The 26,590-nt window shown below is 41.9% G+C and overlaps 1 protein-coding gene across 1 annotated transcript; it reads left to right on the top strand.

Moving 5' to 3' along the window:
* Positions 1-3,115: 3,115 nt before the first annotated feature.
* On the top strand, positions 3,116-23,688 carry LOC122559564 (uroplakin-3a-like). Its single transcript, XM_043709234.2, has 7 exons — positions 3,116-3,272; positions 3,386-3,529; positions 10,337-10,595; positions 16,139-16,221; positions 18,091-18,223; positions 20,695-20,898; positions 23,415-23,688. The coding sequence occupies exons 1-6, from the start codon at positions 3,221-3,223 to the stop codon at positions 20,873-20,875; spliced, it is 852 nt and encodes a 283-aa protein (XP_043565169.2). The 5' UTR covers positions 3,116-3,220; the 3' UTR covers positions 20,876-20,898; positions 23,415-23,688.
* Positions 23,689-26,590: the final 2,902 nt, after the last annotated feature.

Genomic DNA, 26,590 nt, shown 5'->3' with positions numbered 1-26,590 from the left:
CTGATTCGGGATAGTCAACATGGCTTTGTGCGTGGGAAATCATGTCTCACAAACTTGATTGAGTTTTTTGAAGAAGGAACAAAGAGGATTGATGGGGGCAGACCGGTAGATGTGATCTATATGGACTTCAGTAAGGCATTCGACAAGGTCTCCGTGGGAGACTGATTAGCAAGGTTTCCCTCCAACAACTTGCCTACCACTGACATCAGGCTCACCTGTCTCTAGTTCCCTGGTTTTTCCTTACCACCCTTCTTAAACAGTGGCACCACGTTAGCCAATCTCCAGTCTTCCAGCACCTCACCTGTGACTATCGATGATACAAATATCTCAGCAAGAGGCCAGCAATCACTTCTCTAGCTTCCCACAGAGTTCTCAGGTACACCTGATCAGGTCCTGGGGATTTATCCACCTTTAACCGTTTCAAGACATCCAGCACTTCCTCCTCTGTAATGTGGACATTTTGTAAGATGTCGCCATCTATTTTCCTACAGTTCCCCACTGTCTAGTGGACAGTGAAAAGGGTTATCTCAGATTACAACAGGAACTTGATCAGATGGGCCAATGGGCTGAGAAGTGGCAGATGGAGTTTAATTCAGATAAATGCTAGGTGCTGCATTTTGGGAAAGCAAATCTTAGCAGGATTTATACACTTAATGGTAAGGTCCGAGGGAGTGTTTCTGAACAAAGAGACCTTGGAGTGCACGTTAATAGCTCCTTGAAAGTGGAGTCGCAGGTAGATAGGATAGTGAAGAAGGCGTTTGGTATGCTTTCCTTTATTGGTCAGAGTATTGAGTACAGGAGTTGGGAGATCATGTTGCGGCTGTACAGGACATTGGTTAGGCCACTGTTGGAATATTGCATGCAATTCTGGTCTCCTTCCTATCGGAAAGATGTTGTGAAACTTGAAAAGCTTCAAAAAAGATTTACAAGGATGTTGCCAGGGTTGGAGGATTTGAGCTATAGGGAGAGGCTGAACAGGCTGGGGCTGTTTTCCCTGGAGCGTCAGAGGCTGAGGGGTGACTTTATAGAGGTTTACAAAATTGAGGGGCATGGATAGGGTAAATAGACAAAGTCTTTTCCCTGGGGCCGGGGAGTCCAGAACCAAAGGGCATAGGTTTAGGTTGAGAGGGGAAAGATATAAAAGAGACCTAAAGGGCAACATTTTCACACAGAGGGTTGTACGTGTATGGAATGAGCTGCCAGAGGAAGTGGTGGAAGCGTACAGTTGCAACATTAAGAGGCATTTGGATGGGTATATGAATAGGAAGGTTTTGGAGGGATATGGGCTGGGTGCTGGCAGTTGGGACTAGATTGGGTTGGGATTTCTGGTTGGCATGGACAGGTTGGACCGAAGGGTCTATTTCCATGCTGTACATCTCTGTGATTATATGACTCTATTGCTAGTTTAACCTGCAGTCAGTGTGGGTGTCAAGCAATATACTGGTTGTTTCACTGATTCCACTACAAAGTAATGCTAAAATGCAACTAGCAACAGCACTCAAGGGATCATGTTTAATAATGTCGATGCCAAGTTAAAAAAATGCCATTTATATCTGAACTTCTTTTTCACAGCATAGCGTAGTGCATAATTTGGTAATTTTTGGGTGAAATGATTTTACTGAACAAGTCGGTTTGTCGTCTCCCTCCTGATTGTTCTGAGTACCTTCTGGGCTTGCAGTTTGAACTGTGTGACTGAACGCATGATGGCTCGTTCAATGGAAGACCGGGATAGAATCATAGAGATGTACAGTATGGAAACAGACCCTTCGGTCCAACCCGTCCATGCCGACCAGATATCCCAACCCGAGATCTTCCTGTTTATAATGACAGGCTCACAACAATGCTCGATTCTTTTAGAAATTGAGTACAGGAGTTGGGAGATCATGTTGCGGCTGTACAGGACATTGGTTAGGCCACTGTTGGAATATTGCATGCAATTCTGGTCTCCTTCCTATCGGAAAGATGTTGTGAAACTTGAAAAGCTTCAAAAAAGATTTACAAGGATGTTGCCAGGGTTGGAGGATTTGAGCTATAGGGAGAGGCTGAACAGGCTGGGGCTGTTTTCCCTGGAGCGTCAGAGGCTGAGGGGTGACTTTATAGAGGTTTACAAAATTGAGGGGCATGGATAGGGTAAATAGACAAAGTCTTTTCCCTGGGGCCGGGGAGTCCAGAACCAAAGGGCATAGGTTTAGGTTGAGAGGGGAAAGATATAAAAGAGACCTAAAGGGCAACATTTTCACACAGAGGGTTGTACGTGTATGGAATGAGCTGCCAGAGGAAGTGGTGGAAGCGTACAGTTGCAACATTAAGAGGCATTTGGATGGGTATATGAATAGGAAGGTTTTGGAGGGATATGGGCTGGGTGCTGGCAGTTGGGACTAGATTGGGTTGGGATTTCTGGTTGGCATGGACAGGTTGGACCGAAGGGTCTATTTCCATGCTGTACATCTCTGTGATTATATGACTCTATTGCTAGTTTAACCTGCAGTCAGTGTGGGTGTCAAGCAATATACTGGTTGTTTCACTGATTCCACTACAAAGTAATGCTAAAATGCAACTAGCAACAGCACTCAAGGGATCATGTTTAATAATGTCGATGCCAAGTTAAAAAAATGCCATTTATATCTGAACTTCTTTTTCACAGCATAGCGTAGTGCATAATTTGGTAATTTTTGGGTGAAATGTGTTGATTTTACTGAACAAGTCGGTTTGTTGTCTCCCTCCTGATTGTTCTGAGTACCTTCTGGGCTTGCAGTTTGAACTGTGTGACTGAATGCATGATGGCTCGTTCAATGGAAGACCGGGATAGAATCATAGAGATGTACAGTATGGAAACAGACCCTTCGGTCCAACCCGTCCATGCCGACCAGATATCCCAACCCGAGATCTTCCTGTTTATAATGACAGGCTCACAACAATGCTCGATTCTTTTAGAAATCCAAATGATTTAAATAAGACTCTGTTTATATTTTTGAGTCACCGTTTGTCTGTTTATTTAAAATCATTTTTTTATGACGAACTCTGAAACACAAGGAAGCAGGAAGGCTGGGGTTGAGCAGGAGTGGTCTATGAGCTGGTCAGACTGGTTGGACAGGTTAAACGAGCAGGACGTTGACTCGAGATAGTTTGAACTGCATGTTTCTCATTCACTTAGACTTGCTGATTCTTTCAGTCCGCTTGCTTTTCTTAAAGAAGCAAATTGGGCAGATTTCCGAATAAAATGAAGGTGATACTTTTAGTGTGTGTTTGGATCCCGTCTGCAGTCAGTGTTGGTAAGTCAAAGAACTATTTCAGGGTATGAATTTATGCTCGCTCTTAGTACAATTCTATGTTTTTTTTCTAACAGATTTATTTTAAATTAAATTTCATGTCCCTTTTTCCATAGTTGTGAATTTTAAACCAGAAGTTCCCTTGACCTCTGACCTTCTAATTTTCCGAACCGCGACCACTATCACACTGAGCAAGCCGCTTTGTGTGTTTCCTAACGAGAGTGTTGTCGATGTCTTCGGAGTGCAAGCGAACGTGTTCCGTAAGTCTGTAGAAATAGTTGAGACGGAGCGGATTATACAGCGTTCTCATCCTCTGAGGCGCCTCCCTGTTTGTAGAAAAGGAGTCCTGCTACATTTAAACGAATAATTGAGCCATTAACTAAAATAAAAACTGGGGCATTTCAAATCAGGAAAATTAATGCATCATTTGGAAAATGCATTCCACTAAATAGATATTGATGCCTGAACTCATTGCCGTTGCTGGTGTTTGGGGCTAACAGCAATCCTGTGTTTGCTGGAGTTTCCTTGTTGGGTGAGAGTTAAATTTGGAGCAAGTGCTAGTCGTGGAATCTCAGAATTGTTATAATGCAAGGTGAGACCGTTGGGCCCATCAGTGGCTGTACGGACTCTGTGAATGAGCATTGAATTTAGGGCTCCTTTCTGTTACTTTACACCTTCCTTTTCAAATCATGGTCTAATTCTCCTTTTTAATGGTTCAGATCAACCTGCCTCCATCATACTCTCTGGCTCTGCATTCCAGAACCCAAATGCTTTCTGCATGAGTTTGTTTTGTTTTGTCTCATTGCTTCATTTGCCAATGACTGGTACTCTCTGTCCACTCATTATTGATCTCTTCATGATGGTGAACAGGTTCTCTCAGTCTGTTTTATTCAGATCCCTCTTGGTTTTAACTACCATGACCAGATCTCCTCTCTTCCTTAGAATCATAAGATCCCTACAGTGTGGAAGCAAGCCATTCAGTCCATCGAGTCCACACTGACTTTCCAAAGAGCATCCCACTCAGGTCGATCCCCCTACTCTATCCCTGTAACCCTGCATTTCCCATAATACACCTAGCCGGCACGTCCCTTGACCTATGGAACATTTAGCATGGCCAATCCATTTAACCTGCACATCTTTGGCCTTCCTAAAGGAAAAAGCATAACTTAATTCTTCTTGATAACTGAAATTCCTCACTCCATGAATCATTCTTTTTAATCTTTTCTGCATTTTCCTCCAATGTCTTCGTGTCCTTCCTAAATTGTGATGCCCTCGTTGACGCTGAAATAGTTATACAAATTCAACACGACCTCCTTGCTGTTGTGCTGCATACTCCTGTTAGTAAAGTCTTGGACATTGTATGCTTAAGTAACTACTCTCTGAACATGTCGGTGCTGCCTTCAATGTACGTATACACCCAGGTCCCTATGCTTGTGCATTTCCTTGAAAACGTGTTTTATTTTATATTGTCTTTATTTTGTTCTTCCTATCAAAAGTAATCACTTTGCATTTCTCTGCATTGATTATCGTCTGCCACCTGTCTGCCTATTCCATCTACTTGGAGAAAGTGAGGACTGCAGGTACTGGAGGGTTGGACTTGAAAAGGTAAAGCACAGCATGTCAAGCAGCATCCAGGGAGCAGGAGAGTCGACATTTCAGGCATAAATCCTTCATCAGGAATGTGGAGGGGGAAGGGGACTGAGAGATATATATGGATGGGGTGAGGCTGGGAAGAAGGTAAGGCAGGTGGGGGGAGGGGGGTGACCCTCCCCACCAACCTATCACTATTACCCTTCACCTGCAAACACCTATCACCTTCCCAGTGACCTTCACTCCCAGCCCCACCTTCCTATTCATCTCTCGGCCCTGTTTCCACTCCCCTCCCGCATTCCTGATGAAGAGCTTACGCCCGAAATGTCGACTCCCCTGCTGCTCGGATGCTGTTATGCTTTTCCATCGCCACACTTCTTCACTCTAATCCATCAACTTGTTTGCAAACTTTTAAAGTTACACACTATCCTCCCCACAGTTCAACAGGTTTCAAGTTTTCTACCATCTGTGAAGTTTAAAATTGTGCCTGTGCACCAGTGACTGTCAATATGTATTGGGAATATATATTTTGGGAATTAAACTGCTGTCCTTACCTGGTCTGGCCTATATGTGACTCCAGACCCACAGCAATGTGGCTGACTCTTAACTGCTATAGGGACTGCCTTATGGGCAACTAGGGATGGGCAATAAATGCTGGCCTAACCAATGAACAAAATGAAAACTAAAGGACCCAGCATTGATGCCTGTAGAATCCCAGCTTATGATATTGTACAATGGAACTGCTTCATTTTAGAATTAGATCTTGTGTTACATTAGAAATCTGATATAATGTGGAGTCAACTCATAGTGTCTTAACTGTGAAGTCCTTTAGAAGTAGGAGCTTTCATTTCTGGCTGCAAACCTCCATAAATGTTTGAGGAAGATTCATCTGATCAAACCAAAAAACTTTTATACCAGATCAAGGTTTGCTGTTGAATTGGGAAAAAACAGAAGATCAACTCCTTTTCATCTTCACATTGTAACTGACTTATCCTAGTGTCAGTGGTCCCCTCTCAAAGGATGGTATGCCAGACTTTAATGTATACTCCTGATGGTACATATGACCACACCACCCCATGGCCCAACATTTCAACTCCCCCTCCCACTCTGCCGAGGACATGGAGGTCCTGGGCCTCCTTCACTGCCGCTCCCTCACCACCAGACGCCTGGAGGAAGAACGCCTCATCTTCCGCCTCGGAACACTTCAACCCCAGGGCATCAATGTGGACTTCAACAATTTCCTCATTTCCCCTTTCCCCACCTCACCCTAGTTCTAAACTTCCAGCTCAGCACTGTCCCCATGACTTGTCCGGACTTGTCCTACCTGCCTATCTCCTTTTCCACCTATCCACTCCACCCTCTCCTCCCTGACCTATCACCTTCATCCCCTCCCCCACTCACCCATTGTACTCTATGCTATTTTCTCCCCACCCCCACCCTCCACCCTCCTCTAGCTTATCTCTCCACGCTCCAGGCTCACTGCCTTGGGCTTTTGCCCGAAGTGTCGATTTCGAAGCTCCTTGGATGCTGCCTGAACTGCTGTGCTCTTCCAGCACCACTAATCCAGAATCTGGTTTCCAGCATCTGCAGTCATTGTTTTTACCTTGTTCCTGTCACCTGATTAGTACCCAAGGTGGTTTGTTGCATGAACAACTAGGTGTTTCTTTTCAAAGGTGCGCTGAAATGAAGTGAATACAATGTCAATTTCCAACCTCCCCAGTGATATTCCTTACTCCATTGAGCAGTTATTTGACTTTCCAGTCTTGATGGCCAATTTTAGTCTTTATAAACTTGGCCTCTGGGAAGCTGATGAAAAGCTACAAGAAAGACACAGCAAAAAGATGCATTGCATACTGGTTTGTTTCTTAGTAAATATCCATTGAGTTATTGCTGCTCTGAGAGTATAGTTTCTGTCATTGAAAAATGTAAAGTGTTACCAAACTTCTGAAACCATCCCATGTTCTTTTATCATCCCAAAGTTTGTAACGTTCAAAAATATAAATGGATTATGCTAGTCCTTTGTCTGCAGTTTGGATGCTTATGGTTCCTTTTTTAATATGTTGCTGCAAGATAAATATTTTTTTGTATAATGGATGTGGAAAATGTCTATTGTGAACTATTGGTGTATTTTCAACTTTAACTGATGCAATCTACTGTAAAATAATTGCCAGGTCTTTCATTATCATGCAACATTACTATAGCAGAATCACATTAGATATCATAAGCAAACCTTAGTAACTGTTTGAAGAAATAAAAACAACCGTTGCTGAAAAAGCTGAGCAGTTCTGGAAGCAACTGAAGAGAAATCAGAGTTTGATGTTTGAAGAATGATTTATAGTAACAAACAGCTGATGTACCATCTCTATTTCTTCTCCTCTTGTTTTTTTTTTCTTTTTTGTTGTTGGTTCCAGAAGTTGCTTTGCAGGTTGAGACCATGGCTCAGATGTTGGCTTGGTTGAGATAACAATAACATCTTCAAAGCAATGAAACACCCACAGTGCTTCACAGTGATATTTATAAGGCCAAGGTGATATTGGGTTAGATGATTGAAAGCTCTGGTTAAAAATATATGTTTTCATACGGTCTTAAGAGGAACGCAAGGGGAAAGGTGTCAGGAGGTGTCCCAGAGCTTGGAGCTTCAGCAGCTGAAGGTGCGGTTTTAATATTGGGGATGTACAAGAAGCTAGAATTAGGGGAGTGCCAATATCCCTCTGGGTTGTGTGGCTGGAGGAGATAACAGGGGTACAGAGAGTGGGGGCCATGGAGCACTTTGAAAAATGTGAATTGTTTTTGATTGGGTGTGAACATAGCCAGCATGACAGTGTGATGATGTCATTGGACTAGTAATCCAGAACCCCAGGTTAATGTTCTAGGCACTTGGGTTTAAATCCCACTATGGCATGTGGTGACATTTGAATTGAACTTTTAAAAATCTGGAACAAAAAGCTAGCCTGAGTGTGAAAATATCATCACTGCTGATTGTTGTAAATAAAACATCATTCTCCAGGAAGAACATCTGCTTTACTCACCTAGTCTGGCCTTCATGTAACTACATCCCCAGCAATGTGGTTGACTCTTAATTGGTGTCTGGGCAATCAGAGCTTGGCAATAAATGCTGGCTTAACCACTGACACCCACGTTCCATGAACAAAGCATGGCGTAACAGGGGAGTGAGGCTCAAGGCAAGTTAAGACATGAGCAGCAGAGTTCTGAATGAGGCTGATTATGGAGAATGGCATGTGGGAGATCGGCAGTCATGCTCAGAATGGTCAAGTCCATGCTAGAGGTAGCAATGTCCTATTTGAAGTCTTCCTTAGGGGATGAGTTGTTATGGAGATCCTGGCTTGGATGGATGTAAACTATCCTGTGGCAATATTCTACTACTTTTAATGAAGAGCTAGTATCCTGGCCAATATTTATCCCTCAATGTCTCAACAAATAGATTGCCTGATCATTCACACATTGCTGGGTACGTGGTGTTACATGTAGGCTAGATTAGGTGAGTAAAGCAGATGTTCTTCCCAGCGAATGATGTTTTATTTAAAAGTTCAATTCAAATGTCACCACATGCCATAGTGGGATTTAAACCCAAGTGCCTAGAACATTAAGTTCTGGATTACTAGTCCAATGACATAATCACACTGTCATGCCGGCCTATGTCCACATCCAATCAAAAACAGTTCTTATTTTTCAAAGTGCTCCATGGCCCCCACTCTCTGTACCCCTGTTATCTCCTCCAGTCACACAACCCAGAGGGATATTGGCACTCCCCCAATTCTAGCTTCTTGTACATCCCCAATGTTAAAACCGCACCTTCAGCTGCTGAAGCTCCAAGCTCTGGGACACCTCCTGACACCTTTCCCCTTGCTTTCCTCTTAAGACCGTATGAAAAAGTACATTTTAACCAGAGCTTTCAGTCATCTGACCCAATATCTCCTTGTGATTTGGTGTCATATTTGGCCTTAAAAATATCACTAAGAAGCACTGTGAGTGTTTCATTGCAAGTCTTTCTCTTAGTCTTCTGCATATAGGAGGTCTTGTTGGTGGTAACAATGTGAAAATGAAAGCTCACCTTAAGATAAAATTTGACAATTGTAAATGGAAAGACTGTTACCTGAGAGAAAAATGGACTTATTAGTGAGGAAATGAAGAAATTGATTTTAGTCTTCCTAATGGCGAGAGGAAAATTCTGATCTTTCTGTTGCGGTAGTTTTAAACCAAACCATTTTGAGATATGCTTGCACACCTCTGGAGCCAGGCCTCCTGGCTTAGAGATGGAGCCATTACCACCATGGCACAATAGTCCTCTCTCCCGTTATTTAAAGAGTCTGAAAAAATTCGAGTTCAGGTATCCCCCGCTATCTGAAAGTAGAGCGTTCCCAGGAAACCCTTCATAAACTGAAAATGGCATAAAGCAAAGATGTTTGATTATTATGGGAAAAATTTCACCATTTTCGTTAAAGCGAAAATTCCCTTCGGATTCACAAAAATAGGTACTAATGCAGGTCTTTCATGAAAATGAAGTGGTGTAAAATGAATGTTTGAAAAGCAGGGGATACCTGTATTGTGCCAGCTCTGTAAAACATTACTAACCAACCCATTGGTGAGTTTTCATGATCAATCTGTCTTGTGGATGAACAACAAAATGCTTTGAGGTTTTATCCATTTTAAGTAGGAAAATAGGCATTTGAGCTGTAGTTTTTGTTTTGAGGGTAGAGATGTCCAACTACACATTTTTTGAAATAGTGATTGGTTGCCAAAGTACACCTAACGCAGTAAGAGTGCTTCATTAAAGTAGCATTTGGTAAGCCATGTGATGCTATTCTGTGTTAGATAATGGTTAGAACACTTTTATTGGAAAACGTAGGTTGTTCGAGGACAAAGGTTGCTTTTACTGAGGTACTAATCCTGATCTTTAGGTTCACGCTATTGGTACACCTTGACATTTTTATGGAAGGGTGCTGGAATAGTAGCAACATCTCTAGACCAATAACCTTAATGCTCTGAGAACATGGGTTCAAATCCCACCATGACTCATGGAATTTTAATTCTAGATTTCTTTTATTCATTGAATTTAAACCTAGTCTCATTTAATGGTTGTTATTGAAACTGTTTTTGATTGTCATAAACCCATCTCGCTTACAAATTTCCCATTTTAAGGGAATGAAATCTGCCACCTTTACCTTGTTCAAGGGCAATTAGAGATGGGTAACAAATTCTAGTCTTACCAATAGTACTGCCATGCAATACAAGAGTAAGGCACTTTTTTGTAACATCTGCAGTAATTTTCTTAGCACAAGTTAAGAACAGGAACAAGTAATTTCAATTGCCTGTGATTAGTCTCCTTCTCTCACCTACAGGATGGTGATAATCTATATTCTGTTTCAAACTTTGCTACCTTTTTATCAGTTAGGGTTGTCAGGAAAACTAAATACACCAAACAGCTGAGCTGATGTTAATAATAATTCTGTTTGTAGCACTCCCAAATGAAATTGGCAGTGTGAACAGAAGTTATCAACAAACAGAAGGAGGAGCCACTGGGCCTTATCGTGTTGCCAGCTTTGCCACCCCTACCTGTACCTCTTTACCTTTCATGGCGAGCACTGATCCTGCAAGAATCCAAGCTGAGATCAATAAATATCTCTTCAGAGTTGGAAATGATGTCCAGTGTTTGAACCAAGTCAACAACCCTCCAGAGAATTGTAATGCACCACTCAAAGCCAATGCAACGTACAGGTAAAAGATTTAAATCCTTCCTTGTAGGAACTGTGGGATGAATTATACACCAGTTCCAGCAGACAGAAATGTTCCTGATTGTTTAATTGTCGTGAAGTTGTTTATACAAAAAGCAAAATACAGTATCTTGTGGGGAAATGGGAAGAAAATGAGGTTGGAGACTCCAAGTGACTGAACCAAAGGCTGATTTTGGTTCAAACTGGGAATTTGCCTCAGAAGGAGAACAATGTGTTTTAAGTACTGACGGTTGTGCCTGCCCATCTCATCAGCCAGTGTACTTCAGCAGATCACTCAGGTCCCTTTGCACATCTACATTTTCCAATACATCACCATTAAATAATAGTCTGCTTTTTCACTTTTCATATCGCATATTAGATTAGATTAGATTACTTTACAGTGTGGAAACAGGCCCTTCAGCCCAACAAGTCCACACCGCCCCGCCGAAGCGCAACCCACCCATACCCCTACATTTACCCCTTACCTAACACTACAGGCAATTTAGCATAGCCAATTCACCTGACCTGCACATCTTTTGGACTGTGGGAGGAAACCGGAGCACCCGGAGGAAACCCACGCAGACATGGGGAGAATGTGCAAACTCCACACAGTCAGTCGCCTGAGACGGGAATTGAACCCGGGTCTCTGGTGCTGTGAGGCAGCAGTGCTAACCACTGTGCCACCGTGCCGCCCACAACTTCGCATTTAATTACGTTTATGCCATATGTTCACCCATTCACTCAACTTGTCTAAATCACCTTGAAGCCTTGCAATTCTCAATCCCACTCAGTTTTGTGTCCTAAACTAACTTGGAAATGTTGCACTTGATTCCCTCATCATTTGTATACATCATGAATAGCTGGAGCCCAAGCGCTGATACTTAAGGTATCACTAATCACTGCCCGCCACTTGAAAAAAGATTCCCAAGCTTAATCTCTGTTAATATATTACCCCTATCCCATGTGATTCATTTTGTCCACTAACTTCTTATTGGGATCTTTATCAAAAGCCTTATGGAAGTGCAAATACACAACATCAACTGGTTCCCTCTGATCTATTCTACTAATTAGATCCTCAGAAACCCCAGGAAATTTGTGAAGCATAATTTCTAAATGTTCTATTTTTTATAATAGACGCCAGCACTTTTTTCACAACTAATGTTAGGCCAACTGGTTTGTAATTGTTTTTCACTTCCTTGTTAAATTGCAATGTGACATTTCCCTTCAATTTGCAGGAATCACACCCTGGTCTATAAACTTTGGAAGATGACCACTAATGCACCCAGTATTCCCAGGGCCACTTCAGTATTCTGGAATGTAGAATATTAGGCCCTGGTGAATTGTGAGCCTCTTAACCCCATTAGTTTCCCTAACACCATATTCTTTCTAATACTGATTTTCTTCAGTGCAGGTTCATTGCTCCTTGAAAGTGGAGTCACAGGTAGATAGGATACGGAAGAAGGCGTTTGGTATGCTTTCCTTTATCGGTCAGAGTATTGAGTACAGGAGTTGGGAGGTCATGTTGTGGCTGTACAGGACATTGGTTAGGCCACTGTTGGAATATCGCATGCAATTCTGGTCTCCTTTCTAACGGAAAGACGTTGTAAAACTTGAAAGGGTTCAGAAAAGATTTACAAGCATGTTGCCAGGGTTGGAGGATTTGAGCTATAGGGAGAGGCTGAACGTCGGAGGTTGAGGCATGACCTTATAGAGGTTTACAAAATTATGAGGGGCATGGATAGGGTAAATAGACAAAGTCTTCTCCCTGGGGTCGGGGAATCTAGAACTAGAGCGCATAGGTTTAGGGTGAGAGGGGAAAGATAAAAAAAGAGACCAAAGGGGCAACTTTTTCATGCAGAGGGTGGTACGTGTATGGAATGAGCTGCCAGAGGAAGTGGTGGAGGCTGGTACAATTGCAACATTTAAAAGACATTTGGATGGGAATATGAATAGGAAGAGTTTGGAGGGATATGGGCCGGGTGCTGGTAGATGGGACTAGATTGGGTTGGGATATCTGGTTGGCACGGACAGGTTGGACCGAATGGTCTGTTTCCATGCTGTACATCTCTATGACTCTCTAACTCTCACCCTTAGATCCTCAAATCTTCTGCCATTTCTTTGATCCCTTATTATAATTTTCACAGCTTCTGATTGTAAGGAACTAGATTTGTGTTTACTAATCTTCTATTCAAGGAAGCGTTTATGTGTTTTTATGTTTCCTGCAACTTTACTTTCTCTCTATTTCTCCCCCCCCCCCCCTCCTCCTTGATCAAATGATTTGTTCTCTTTTGTTGAATTCTAAAATGCTCCCAATCCTCTGGCTAGCAGCTCATTTTTTTGGCAATTTTATACATCCCTCTTTGGATCTAATGCTATCCCTAATTTCTTTTGTAAGCCATGTTATTTTTGCACTAAACAGAAATGAGTAATTGTTGTAATTCATGCACCCATTCTTTTCATATTAGCCATTTCCTATTTATCATCAAACTGCTTAATAAGACTCCCTAATTCATCCTTGCCAATTTGTGCCTCATACTCTCGTGGTTCCCTTTATTTTGATTCAGGACTCTAGTTTCAAATTTGACTACTTCATTCTCAGTCTTAATGAAGAATTCTATCATATTGTAGTTGCTCTGACCCAAGGGAGAACATTGTTAATTTATCAATTTTCATTGCACAGTATCTAATCTGGAAGAGCCTGTTCTCTGGTTAGTTCCTCAATGTATTGGTTCCAAAAATAAATCCTCCTTCACAATATCATTGCTAGTTTGGTTTGTCCAATCTTTACATTAATTAAGTTCACCCATGATTACAGGTATACTCGGACTGCATGCTTCTCTGATTTCTTGTTTAATGCCTTCCCTTATATCTCCACTACTGTTTGAGGGTCTATAGACAACTCGCAACAATATTTTCTACCCCTCAGCATCTTCTATGTCCATCTATAAGATTCTACATCATTGGAAGGATTGGCTAACTAATAGAAGACAGAGTTGGGGGCATTTCTAGGATGGCAACATGTAGCTTAGTGGAGTGCTACAGGAATCAGTAGTGTGGCCACAATTATTTGCAATGTTTATGGATGACTTGAATGATGGAAGTGAACGTACTATTGCCAGATTTGTGGATAATATGAGTAGGTGGGAAGGCAAATGGTGAGAATGATAGAATCTATAAAAATCTGTAGAATCTATGTATTGAATGAGTGGGCAAAACCTTGGCAGATGAAATATAACATGGGAAAGTGTGAGATTATGCATTTTGCTGGGAAGAATAGAAGAGCTGAATATTTTGTAAATGGTAAATACGACAGAAAACTGTAGCCCTTGTGCCCAATCACAAAAATCTAGCATCCAAGCTTACCAGGTGAGAGGGAAGGCAAATAGAAAGTTGGCCTGTATTTCAAATCATAGAATCATACAGTCATACAGCATGGAAACAGACCCTTTGATCCATGCTGACCATGTTCCCAAACTAAACTAATCGCATGTGCCTGCGTTTGACCATATCCCTCCAAACCTTTCCTATATATGTACTTATCCAAACGTCTTTTTTATACAGTCATAGAGTATTACAGCATGGAAACAGAACCTTTGGTCCAACCCGTCCGTGCCTTTGGTCCAACCAGATATCCTAACTTAATCTAGTTGTGTTGTAACTGTACCTGCATCCACCACTTCCTCTATCAGTTCTTTATACATGCGAGTGTTAAAATAGGAAAGTCTTGCTAAAATCAAACAAGATACCTATTCGATCACAGGTGGAATATTGTAAACGGTTTCAGTCACCTTACCTAAGGAGAGATATACTGACATTGAAGGCAATCCAGAGAAAGTTCACTAGGTTCTGATCAGGAGAGGCTGAGGAAGTTGATTTTGTACTCATTGGAGTTCAAAAGAATGTGAAGTGATCATATTGAATCATATATGATTCAGAGAAGCTTGACTGGGCAGGGGTAGAGAGTTGTTTTCCCTAATAGGAGAGTCTAGGATCAGTGGGCACAATTTCAGTGGAAGGCCAGGCACGACAGATGGCTGTTGAGTCTGGATCATTAAATATATGCAAGGCTGAGACAGACAGATTTGTAATCATTGTGGGGATCGAGGGTTAAAGGGAAAAGGCAGGAAAGTGGAGTTAATGAATATCAGATTAGCCATGATCTTGTTGAATGGCAGAGCTGACTCGATGGGTAGGCCAATCTTCTTCTGCTCTTACCTCTGTGTCCATGTCATATGGTCTTCAAATCAGAAAGCACAGGAGAAACACACTCGGTCTGACATCATATTTCTCAGGGGAAAGAGAGTAGTGCGTAATGGAACTGAAGAAATATCAGTCAACTAGACATTAATTTAGTTTGTCTTTCTATAGATACTAGGAGAAAGTGAGGACTGCAGATTAGAGCTGAAAATGTGTTGCTGGAAAAGCGCAGCAGGTCAGGCAGCATCCAAGGAGCAGGAGAATCGACGTTTCGGGCCTTCCTGAAGAAGGGCTCATGCCCGAAACGTCGTTTCTACAGATACTGCCAGACTTGCCGAGTTCCTCCAGAACTTTGTTTTCATTTCTTTGTAATAAAGATAGTTTTGCAGATATCAAATTAAAATCCATTTGACCCGATTCAGTAATAACTTGAATGGATAAGGCAAGCTTCAAATTATTCCATAGTGAAAAATTACTGTTGCTTTTGATCCAGGGTACAGGTGTTTTGGACTAGAATGAATATAGCTTAGCTAAAAGTCCATTACCTAACATCTTATGGCACCCTGAAAGATGTATTACTGATGCATTCTACTTTCACCAGTGAATCCCCACAACAAAAGTGGGATAGGATAGAAATAACTCTACACCAAGTCACCCATTCTTTACACTGGCAGAGTCCTTGACACTGATCCAGCCTCCTCAGAACCAGCTTTTAGAGTGTACAGAACCTCTGACACTCCTGTTTATTATTTTTTTTAACTTTTTGTTTCTTTTCTTCCACCAGGAAGAAAAGAAACACCCAAGTGGCCAGTGACAAGCAGTGCCCTTCATGTCAAAGGGCAATGCTGTGTAATCAAACAGTGAAGGGGAGGGCAGGGATTAAATCAAAATAGAGTTGGAGGGGGAAATAATATACTCCACTCCCTGTGGCGCCCACCTCTCCCTGAACAACTCAAGGATGTTGGTGGACACCGTGTGCTCCTTCTCCAGAGACACCCGGGCTCTAACATAACCGTGGAAGAGGGGCAGGACGCTCCTGTTTATATCTGTCAGCTCCTTGGTTGGGGCTGTTAATCTGATCCAATCAGGGAATCCATATTCTATGAGGTCCATCTGCCTGACGTTGTTGCAATAGGAATATGAGGAATTTCCAGTCAATTATTTGGATTGATAAATTTAACAATCACTTGAAGAAAAAAAATTAACTTTGTTGTGAGAGTATATAGGTATAGCAGCATCACCTGTAGATCAGAGACATTTGGGCATTGATTCTTGGTTTGCCATTGATTTAATTTTACTGGCAAGTCAATGTGTACATCTACTTTTAACCTTTTTTTTCAAATCTCACAGATTCAAGTATGTTTTGCGAAATAAATCTACAAATGTAATTGAAAATGAAACACTCTGGTCAGACCCCATCTCCCTTCTCCGAGGTTAGTGTTCATCATTGGGTATTTGTTCAGCTTGGTGAGTAGTAGCATGGCCTGACTGAACCTGTTTAATGAGTACTGATCAGTAGTACAAATTTTGAAATGGACTGCACTGTGTAGCATGTTCTAAACGCACTGGAAAGATTTGCTAATTCTTTGACATGGTGTGGCCAGGCTTGTTATGCATTGCTTAAGTGAAATAAATTAATAAAAGATGCTTCTAAAAGAAAGCTGGGTCAATTCTAAAAGTGTGCAGATAATTGGATGTAAATAAAAGACTGGAGATTTAAGGCAATAATTTTGCAGTGTCAGATTTTTCTTGGCTTCCAGAAGAACACTGAATATTTTGTGAATTTCTAAATTTCTAAATATCTTGTCAAGTGAAATATTCACCGGGGCAGCACTGGGCTAGAAATTAGATTACTTAGTGTGGAAACAGGCCCTTCGGCCCAACAAATCCACATCGATCCTCCGAAGAGCAACCCACCCCAGACCCATTCCTCTACATTTACCCCTTCACCTAACACTACGGGCAAAATAGCATGGCCAATTCACCTGACCTGCACATTTTTGGACTGTGGGAGGAAACTGGAGCATCCGGAGGAAACCCACACAACACAGGGAGAATATGCAAACTCCACACAGTCAGTCGCCTGAGGAGGGAATTGAACCCGGGTCTCTGACGCTGTGAGGCAGCAGTGCTAACCACTGTGCCACCGTGCCACCCATAAAGTTTTAAAGTTATCTCATACATAAAATGTGCTGCTAACAAATGTGCCTGATAATTTCTGAAATATTTCAAGGAAGCTTTTGGCTGTACTTGACACTGAAATGTTGACACTGCATTGTGACACAACTCCTGTGCAGGTTTTGAATTATCTGCTGTAAACCTTATTCGACTATTTGTTGCTAAAGAGTTGAGTTTGGGATGACTGAACTTTGGAAAAGAGGAAATGGATATCAATGGCACCACCCTCTGTGTGAAAAAATTGCGTCTTAGGTCCCTTTTATATCTTGCCCCTCTCACCCTAAACTTATGCCCTCCAGATCTGGACTCCCCCACCCTAAGGAAAAGACCTTATCTATTTATCCTATCCATGCCCCTCATGATTTTATAAACCTCTATAACCTCAGCCTCTGCACCAGGGAAAACATCCCCAGCCTATTCAGCCGCTCCGTATAGCTCAAATCCTTCAACCCTGGCAACATCCTTGTAAATCGTGTATGGAATGAGCTGCCTGAGGATGCACCATTTAAAAAGCACCTGGATGAGTATATGAATAGGAAGGGTTTGGAGAGATATGGGGCCAAATGCTGGCAAATGTGTCTAGATTAGTTTAGGATATCTGGTCAGCGTGGATGAGTTGGACTGAAGGGTCTGTTTCCATGCTGTACATCTCTAAGACTCTATATTGATTACAGTAGAGAAAGCTGGTGCTGTGAAATCTCATTGGAGCTATACGGGGAAATAATGCAATTATAATTATAGGAAGAATTACTTGAAATAACTTAATGTTTTGAAGTTGTTTTTGGTATAAAAGAAATTTAAATGTAGATTATATTTGCAATTTAATTAAATGCTTCAAGCAAAATAAAGTTTGGGATTATTTCTAATATTTGTATGCAGCATGTATAAAGATGAATTGTAACCTAAACTTTATTGTTCTTGTTTTGATGGTGTTCTACCCAAACTCCATTCTATTTGTCTTTTACCACTTTCCCAAAACAAAGCCAACATTACCATTGCCCGGGATTTGGTTCATTTCTTAAGTAGCTGCACCATTTTGTTTCTTAAGACTAATTCCTGAATGTATCCAGGGGACAAGTGTTCGTGCACATGATCAGTTTGTAACACTTTTTCTCTGTTTCTAGTTTTTGAGCCTACCCGTCTTAATGCTTCACCAGGTGGGAGGACAGGAGGAATGGTGGTCATCACAACGATTCTTTCCATCCTCCTCTTTCTACTTCTCTGTGCCTTTGCCACTATTCTGATCTACAAGTTCTGGTGAGTATTGCCAAAGCAGTATGAAAGAAGAGTGACAGTCATAAATTTTTGTTGAAAAGAGTGGCACTGGAAAAGCACAGCGAGTCAGGCAGCATCCGAAGAGCAGGAGAATCCATGTTTCAGGCATAAGCCCTTCTTCAGGAATGTTGGGGGTGGGGAGGATGCTGAGAGATGAATAGGAGGGTGGGGTAAGGGTAGGGGGAAGGTAGCTGGGAAGGTGATAGGTAGATGCAGGTGGGGTGATTGTGATATGTCAGAGCAGAGGGTGGAGCAGATAGGCAGGAAGGGAGATGGATATGTAGGACAGTTCAAGAGGGTGGTGCCGAGTTGGAGGGTTGGATCTGGGATGAGGTAGGGGGAGGGGAGTTGAGGAAACTGGTGAAATCAATGTTCCAAGTCAGAAGATGAGGTGTTCTTCCTTCAGGCATCAGGTGGCTAGAATTTGGCAGTTGAAGTGGCCAGGATTTGCATGTCCTTGGCAGAGTGGGAGGGGGAGTTGAAGTGATCGGTCATGTGGGGGTGAGGTTGTTTATTGCTTGTGTCCTGGAGATGTTCTCTGAAACGTTCCATGAGTTGGCGTCCTGACTCCCCGGTTTAGAGGAAACCACATCAACGGACATGGTAGATGAGGATTTTGGATGGGCAGGAAAATCCCAGCCGGATGTGGAAGGATCCTTTGAGGCCCTGGATGAAGGTGAGGGGGGAGGTGTGGGCACTGGTTTTATATTTCTTGCTATGGTATGAGTAGGTGCTGAGAGTAGAGTGTGGGTGGTGGGGGTGTGGACCTAATGAGGGAGTTGTGGAGGGAATGGTCTCTGCAGAATGCTGATAAGGGTGGGGAGGGAAATATGTCTGCGGTGGTAGGTCTGTTTGTAGATGGTGGAAATGATGGAGGATGATGCGTTGTATCTGGAGGTTGGTGGGATGGAAGGTGGGGATTGGGGTGGAGGGGGTTCTGTCCTGTTGCAGTTGTAGGGGTGGGGTTCAAGGGTAGAGGTGCAGGAAGTGGAGGAGATGCACTAGAGGGCATGTCCTAGAGTGGAACCGCTCCTCCTGGGAGTAGATATAGCGGAGATGGAGGAATTGGGAGTAAGGGATAGCATTTTTACAGGAGGCAGGGTGGGAGGCGATATAGTCCAGGTAGCTGTGGGAGTCGGTGGGTTTGTAGTAGATGTCTGTGTTGAGTCGGTCACCGGAACTGGAGATGGAGAGGTCAGGAAGGGGAGGGAGGTGTCCGAGATGGTCCAGGTGAACTTGAGGTCAAGATGGAAGGTGTTTGTGAAGTTGAAGAACTGTTCAACCTCCTCATGGGAGCACGAGGCAGCACCGATACAGACATCAATGTAGTGGAGGAAAAGGTGGGTAATGGAGCCGGTGTAGCTGCGGAAGATGAACTGTTCCACATATCTGACGAAGAGGCAGGCATAGCTGGGGCCCATGCTGGTGCCAATGGCACAACAGGTGTAAAACCTGCACCCACACCTTCCCTCCCTACTTACCTCCATCCAAGGCCCCAAAGGATCCTTCCACATCTGGCAGAGATTTTCCTGCATATCCAAGCATCTCGATGTGGTCTCCTCTACACTGGGGAGAAAAGACGCCAACTCACAGATCATTTCAAAGCACATCTCCAGTACACATACACCAAATAATCCCACTGCCCGTGGCTGACCACTTCAACTCCCCCTTCCACTCCACCAAGGACATGCAAGTCCTGGGGCTCTTCCGTCGCCAAATCCTAGCCTGGAGGAAGAATGCCTCATCTTCTGCCTTGGGACTCTCCAACCACATGGCATCAATGTCGATTTCACTAGTTTCCACATCTCCCCTCCATCTTCCTTCTGTGTTTAGAAACTGCTGGATGTTCCAGCTAAGCTCAACCTGGTCTTCAAGATCTCATCCCCTTCAGGGATCACTGGACAGTGATCAGAAAGATACACCTGCTCTTCTGTGCACATTTTTCATCCTGGCTTGAGTTTAGTTGGCAAGGATTGCTGTTTCCTCCTCCACAGTGCATTGATCAGCCACATGGACAACCTGGTAGCTTCACAGTCACTATTGCTCGTGCGCTTTAGGAAATGGTAGTGAAATATAAATCTTGGAAATGCCATGGTAGGATTTTACTTCACTTCTGCTGAATTTCATCCCGTTTTTAGATTATCACAATCACTGTACCACTGTATCCACAGAGCAGTTGAAACCTTTTTTACTTACCTTTTTAGCCATGTTGAAACAGTTTATTTCTGGCTATAATGAGTCAGTCACTGATGCAGCTACAGTCAGGTGGAAATGTTTTGATTGACAGCGAGGTTATACTTAACCTTGCCAGGATGTTTATGTAATGTTTTGGGGTGTGTGTGTTGTGTGTATACACACATATGTACCGATCTATCTTATCTCTAGTGACTCACTGAAACAATGGATTTACTGAAATTGTACTTTTCAATCCATGTTTAATCTCTCTCCTACAGGGGGACAAAAGAATTAGCTAGACTGGAGCAGCAGCCTGTTCCAAGAAGCTACACCACTCATGTGAGAAACCAGGATTATTCTGAAAGTATCTATTCAAAAGCAAGCAAACCTCATCCTCCGCAGCCAACTGACCAACAGCGTTACCAGTCTACTATTGCACCTGCTCAAGCTTCAGAGTAACATGTTGTAAAGCTCCAAGTGATGTAAGTGTGTACGCCTTGATTTGCTATTATGTGTTCTTGCGTTGCTGCGTGTTGAGAATCTCATGTCTGATCAAGTATTATAGAGGTTTGGGGATCAAAACCTGTCAGCACTTTGCAGCATTTGGATCCCCATGAACTGCAGTCATAAGTCATTCACTAAGATTCCATTTTAGTGAAATAATGAAGCATCCAATTGTTGTGACAACCTCATGAACTTAGCAGTTCCATTTTATTTTGAAGGTGATTCAAGAGCTTCAGTTCTTGAAGTCTGAGTTTGAAAACCGTTGTGCTTGCTTTGGATTGCTTGAGAAGATCAGCTATTCTCATGGTCTCTTCCCTCCTTACTGGGTACAGTGGGGCTCTGGTGCCTCTGGCCTAGCTCATTTAGCCATTATGCGTGAAAGATGTTACACACCAAAGCATGGAATTTATCCCTTCCAGAGTTGTTTACTTTTTACTGAGGGTTTTACGAAAACAAATGAAAAATCCCTTCCTAATTTGGATACTGGGCTTATTTATACTGACACAGGCAAATCAATGCAGATTGGTCATCAGGAATTTACATGAATGAGATGGTGGTTTATCTCTGTCTGGTTTAAAAGAAAGGTCAGGATAGAGGCTCTGGTGATGCCCTGGTAGTGGCCCTACCTCTGGGCCAAAATATCCAAGTTCAAGTCACACTTGTTCCATAGGTCATAACTTAATATGTCCAAGCGAGTTGATTTAAAAAAAAAAAAATGAGAGCCTCTTTTGTGATGATTACGTCTGTATCACTGGCCTGGAATGTCAGGTCCATGTTGCACCAGCCCTGCATGTGTGTCATATAACAAATGTCTAAATGGGTCTTTTTTTTAACAACTGTTCTAATGCTTGATCCAGTCAGGAACTTGGAACCAATCTGGTTAGGTTGGTAATTTGCAAGTCGGAAACACAGGTGCTACTTGGTATCCATTGGTTCTTTGGAACCAGTCAGACAGCTGCTGACAAACCTTCTGCTCTTGCCTTAATCCACCAAAGTCACTGAGCTGTTATCTTGTTTGTGGGAAAGTTTGTAACTATGTTTAGTCGTTGGCATTGAATAGTTATTCCAATTTTTAAATGTGAACCAGCTGAGCTTTGAACACTTAAGCCAGAGAAGGTAGCACTGTGGCTCAGCGGTTAACACCGCTGCCTCGCAGTGCCAGGGACCCGGGCTCGATTCCAGCCTGGGGCGACTGTGTAGGGTTTGCACATTCTGCCTGGGTCTGCGTGGGTTTCCTCCGGGTGCTCCAATTTCCTCCCACAATCCAAAGATGTGCAGGTCAGCTGACTTGGCCATGCTAAATTGCCCGTTGTGTTCAGGGATGTGTAGGCTAGGTACATTAGTCAGGGGAATATAGAGTAATAGGGAAATAGGTCTGAGTGGAATACTCTTTGGAGGGTTGGTGTGGACTTGTTGGACCAAATGGCCTGTTTCCACACTCTAGGGATTCTGTGATGATGAGAAGGCAATCTACTGCCATAGAATTAATGTTCAGAGTTTTTGATTTGTTACATTTACTAATAGGTTCAAGTTTATTATAGCTGCGGAATATATATCCTGATATCAATTCATGTTATGACTTTCATTCTATGAAGATAAACTACATGATGATAATGTCCAATTTCTTCAGTTATTACACAGAGTAAGGACACTGCCTTGGAGCCCTTATTTCATGATGTTATCTCACCAGGCATTGGACAGAGGATGAATCATTGGGAATGGGGGAGTAATAGAAGCTCCAAGAAGGACAATTCCGAGGTTGAAGCAAGGAAAAAGTATAGCATTTCCGACCCCCAAGATGACTGGTCTGTACAGAATTGTAGATGGATGGGTGCTATAGGTGTAGATATAACCACTTCTCAAGCAAAAATCATGTCTTGACAGATACATTCTTCCATTATTTCAACACTAACTGAAAATTATTTTCTACATTAATCTATCCTAGTTTAAAAACTTGTTTTCCAAGGGATAGGGATTTGGAAATGGAGTAATTTTGAAGTTATTCTTGAACTCTAAATGTTATGACACACACATCCAGGGCTAGTAGAACTTGGCCCTGGACATCCCAGCTCAGACGTACAGACACAGTCACCATGAGAGGCTCTCAGTTTTTTAAAAAATCAACTTGCTTGTACACATTAAACTTATTGTGATGGAAGCCTCCACCCACATATAAAGCAGATGCAGAGAAAGGTTTCATCCAGTTTTGGGAAGTCCTGAACAATATAAAACCCAGCTTCCTGTGGTACCTCACCAAAATAAGACAGTATTTTTGATTATTGTCAGGTGGGAGCAGGTCTTGTTTCATATTGTCCTAATACTGGAGTGTTGTCTCAAACCAGTGTCTATTGTACATATATTTGTTTGACCAGATGTACATTTTTGCTGTGAGTATAGTATGAAAGTATTGGGAAGAAAAGTAATGAGGGTTGCTTTTTGTTTGAAGGATTGGGACAAGACCACATTGAAGTAATATATTTCTTTCCCGTTCAAGGCTGGTGATTTAAAAATGAAGATGAAAACGGAGGTTAATGATGGACGAAGTAATGATCAGCTACAGTCTGGATGCCCTTCTGTTAATGCATAATACCGGATACCTTCTAACATAATGCATAATTATTGGAGCCCAAATTTGCTTTTCCAAACACTATTGTTTAACAGATGGTGACTACAGGGATTGTTAAATTTCTAACTGTGACTTGGCTTAATTTTTGTATGTTATTTTTCATGTATTCGTTGAAATATAAAACAAAATATCTTTTCCTGTTTATTTGAATCATCTTTGCAATGGCTGGTTTTCTTGAATAGCAGTATATAGTCAGAGCAAGATACTAGAACGGCTGGAAATCTGATAAAAGGACATTAACCAGAATTGCTACCTCGGTTTCTGTCTCCCAATGTTATCAGACTTACTGGATATTTTCAGTTTTTCTGATGTCAGCATGTTGTGGCAACTGCTCACCCCCTCCCTGAAAGACATGAGTTTCTTACTGGGATAATCTTCCACAGTTTCTATTTGCCTGTCAGTATATTGGTTAAATAATTCATTTAGTAATTTTGGATGTTTTTTTGGTCAGTTTGCCAATGGGAGCATCATGACAGCCTAATCTGTTCTAGTTAAACAGTTGGTTGTTGTGTAGATTGCCCTGTGCCAAGATGCCAATAACAATTAAATAGGAAGCCTGGCTTTTTCCCACTACACCAAGCTTCTTTCAACAGCATCTTCCAAATCTGTAGGCTGCTTCTGAAGCTTCACACACCATGTTGACTTAGAACTATGTTGCTCTTATTTCACTTTGAGGCAAAATACTAGCTGTCCAATGGAAAACCACAAAAAGCTCCTAACCATGTACGCACACAACATGGACTGCGGAAATTCAAGAAAATGGCTCACTACCACTTTCTTGAGGGTATTGGGCATTGCCAGTAATCCTCACGTGTCATGATAGCCTGCATACTATTTGTTTTATTCATTATAAGGGAACTGAAACCATTTCCCTCTGATTCTGCATATGTTGCACTTCCTCAGATGGCTTTTAAGAATACGACAGTACGTGTATTTATAAGCCTATTTTCGACTTTCTCCCAGGAACTGATACTCCACTTTTTTTAAAAAAAAGGACTGTCATGTTCTCTTAGAGGGATTTCTTGGGGGCAGGGAGGAGTTAAAATAGAAAGCAATTGATGTGCTATCAAATAAGGATTTGGTGACTGGACCATTGAAGATTGTCAGATTACCTTCTAACCTGTGATTCAAAGATCAGGTGGTAACACAATCATGAGTAAGAGTAATTATTGTAAAGTTTGAAACAGAAGATGTGGGGAAATTATTGGGAGGGAATGGGAAGTGTGTTTCACTCCTTGTTTCTTAGATGCCGACAATATTATTGAATAGCTCTGTAGTCTAAACAGTCGATTTCCTAGTCTTTAGACATTGACATGTTTTAAACTAGCATGGTTCCTTTTAACTTTAAGTCAAGTACATTTTGAATCCCAATTAGATCATGTTGTTCTCAAAAAGGGTTATCACAGATACTGTGGGTGGAGAAGGAAACATTTTCTATTTGTGGTCGATTGGAATTGAATTAATGACATTTTGGTAATTTATTTGCATTTAAGAAGCATAAACACAACGTTTTGTCCTTTCCCTTTTCTACCCCCTCTTTCTGACTCTCCATTTAATTTAAAACCTGGGCATTGCTAACAGGTTTCCAATTCTGAATTCAAAACTACCACAAAACATTAACTGTTTGTCATTGCCACAGATGCTGCCTGGCATGCTGACTACTTGTCGTTTTTTTTTTGTGGGCACACTTGGCTCATCTGTGTACAGTGAACTGCTCCCTCTGCTGGCTATACTCTAAAAGGATCAAGTTTTGTAATTTCGCACAAAAGACAACTGTCCATGTTAGTTAAGCAAATAAAACTAAAAATAAAACAAAAATGCAAGAGTAAATTTGTCAGGCACTGAGGTAGAAGACTGCATTGTACAAATGACAGGTTTTACGATTACTGTCTACTCTATGAAATAAAGGAAGGTTTACTGGAGTTTTTTATATATATAGAAAGGATGAGGGTACTGTGCCTTTTTAGGAAGGAAATTGTCACTCCTGATAAAGTGTCCACTGGCATGCTGGAAGGTATGCAGGCATCATCATTAGGTACAGATAGCTGTTGAAGAGAGCTCAGCCAGAACCCCTAGGAAGCAGATTTAATGGCTATAAAAGATGACTATTCAACAAATAACCATGATGTTAGATAAAAATAACCCAAATACCATGAAGTCAGTAGGAAATGACCAATGCAGGCCAAATTCCCATGTCAAAAACAGACCCCTGCCGCCTCAGCTATTAACCCCTAGTGAATCATCACTACAGGTGCTGAACCATAGTTTTATTTAAAATGCTGATGGCTGTAATGACTAAATCATATCTATGATTTAGGATGCTCCTTGTGCATATTTAATTTCCATTGCTGCACCATTGCCAGTGCTGCCTTCAGCTGCTGCTCTGGAGTTCCCTCCTTCAGTCAAACTCATTCTCTTGAAATTGTTCCGCAAAACCTCTCTTTCACCTAACTGTTAGTGATCCTAAATGCTGTGATTATATCAATTTATGTTAGTAATATTCCCCTGACCAGTCCTGAGGCTTTTTTAATGTAAAAGGAAATTTGTGATTTCATGTTGTTGCTGATACTGAAGATGGCCCCCAGCACGATGACTAGTTTTAGTTTAGAGAGGAGCCCATTTAACTCTTTTCTCCATAATTTAGGTTCAATACTTGATGTTTAGAGAAGCAAGACGTTGAGAACTTTTTTTTAATGTTTGGGGAGTTGCAGGTGGTTATTGGAACACAAATAGTAAGTAGAAAAGTAATTGTTATTGTCTGTGAAACTGCTTTAACTCTGACTGTGAAGAAAGCACTTATACAGAGCAGAATACAAAGATTCTTACAGAAGAGATGTTTTGCCTGATGACTTCTTGAATACAGATTTTTGTTTCAGCTAACAATGCGACATTAACTGCAAGCCAGGGGAGAGCAGTGCTATTTGACAAAATGCTATTTGACAAGCTATTTGAATGTAGAATTGTAAATGAGAGTTGTTTACAGTGAATGAAAATTATCGCCTCCTCTAAGGAAAACCTCACCTCGAGTCTGAGATCTGTTTTGA

This window comes from Chiloscyllium plagiosum, unplaced genomic scaffold (assembly GCF_037043375.1).
Source record: "Chiloscyllium plagiosum isolate Xiang-an unplaced genomic scaffold, Cpla_swu_hap1 HiC_scaffold_19, whole genome shotgun sequence".
In the NCBI taxonomy this organism is placed as follows: Eukaryota; Metazoa; Chordata; class Chondrichthyes; order Orectolobiformes; family Hemiscylliidae; genus Chiloscyllium; species Chiloscyllium plagiosum.
The sequence above is the reverse complement of the archived record's forward strand: the minus strand, read 5'-3'. Positions and strand labels throughout refer to the sequence as shown.

Excerpts from the sequence above, each read along its gene's own strand:
- LOC122559564 (XM_043709234.2), top strand. The coding sequence starts at position 3,221 with ATGAAGGTGATACTTTTAGTGTGTGTTTGGATCCCGTCTGCAGTCAGT. Across the intron at positions 3,273-3,385 it reads CCCGTCTGCAGTCAGTGTTG|TTGTGAATTTTAAACCAGAA; the intron begins GTAAGTCAAAGA and ends CTTTTTCCATAG. Across the intron at positions 10,596-16,138 it reads AAAGCCAATGCAACGTACAG|ATTCAAGTATGTTTTGCGAA; the intron begins GTAAAAGATTTA and ends CAAATCTCACAG.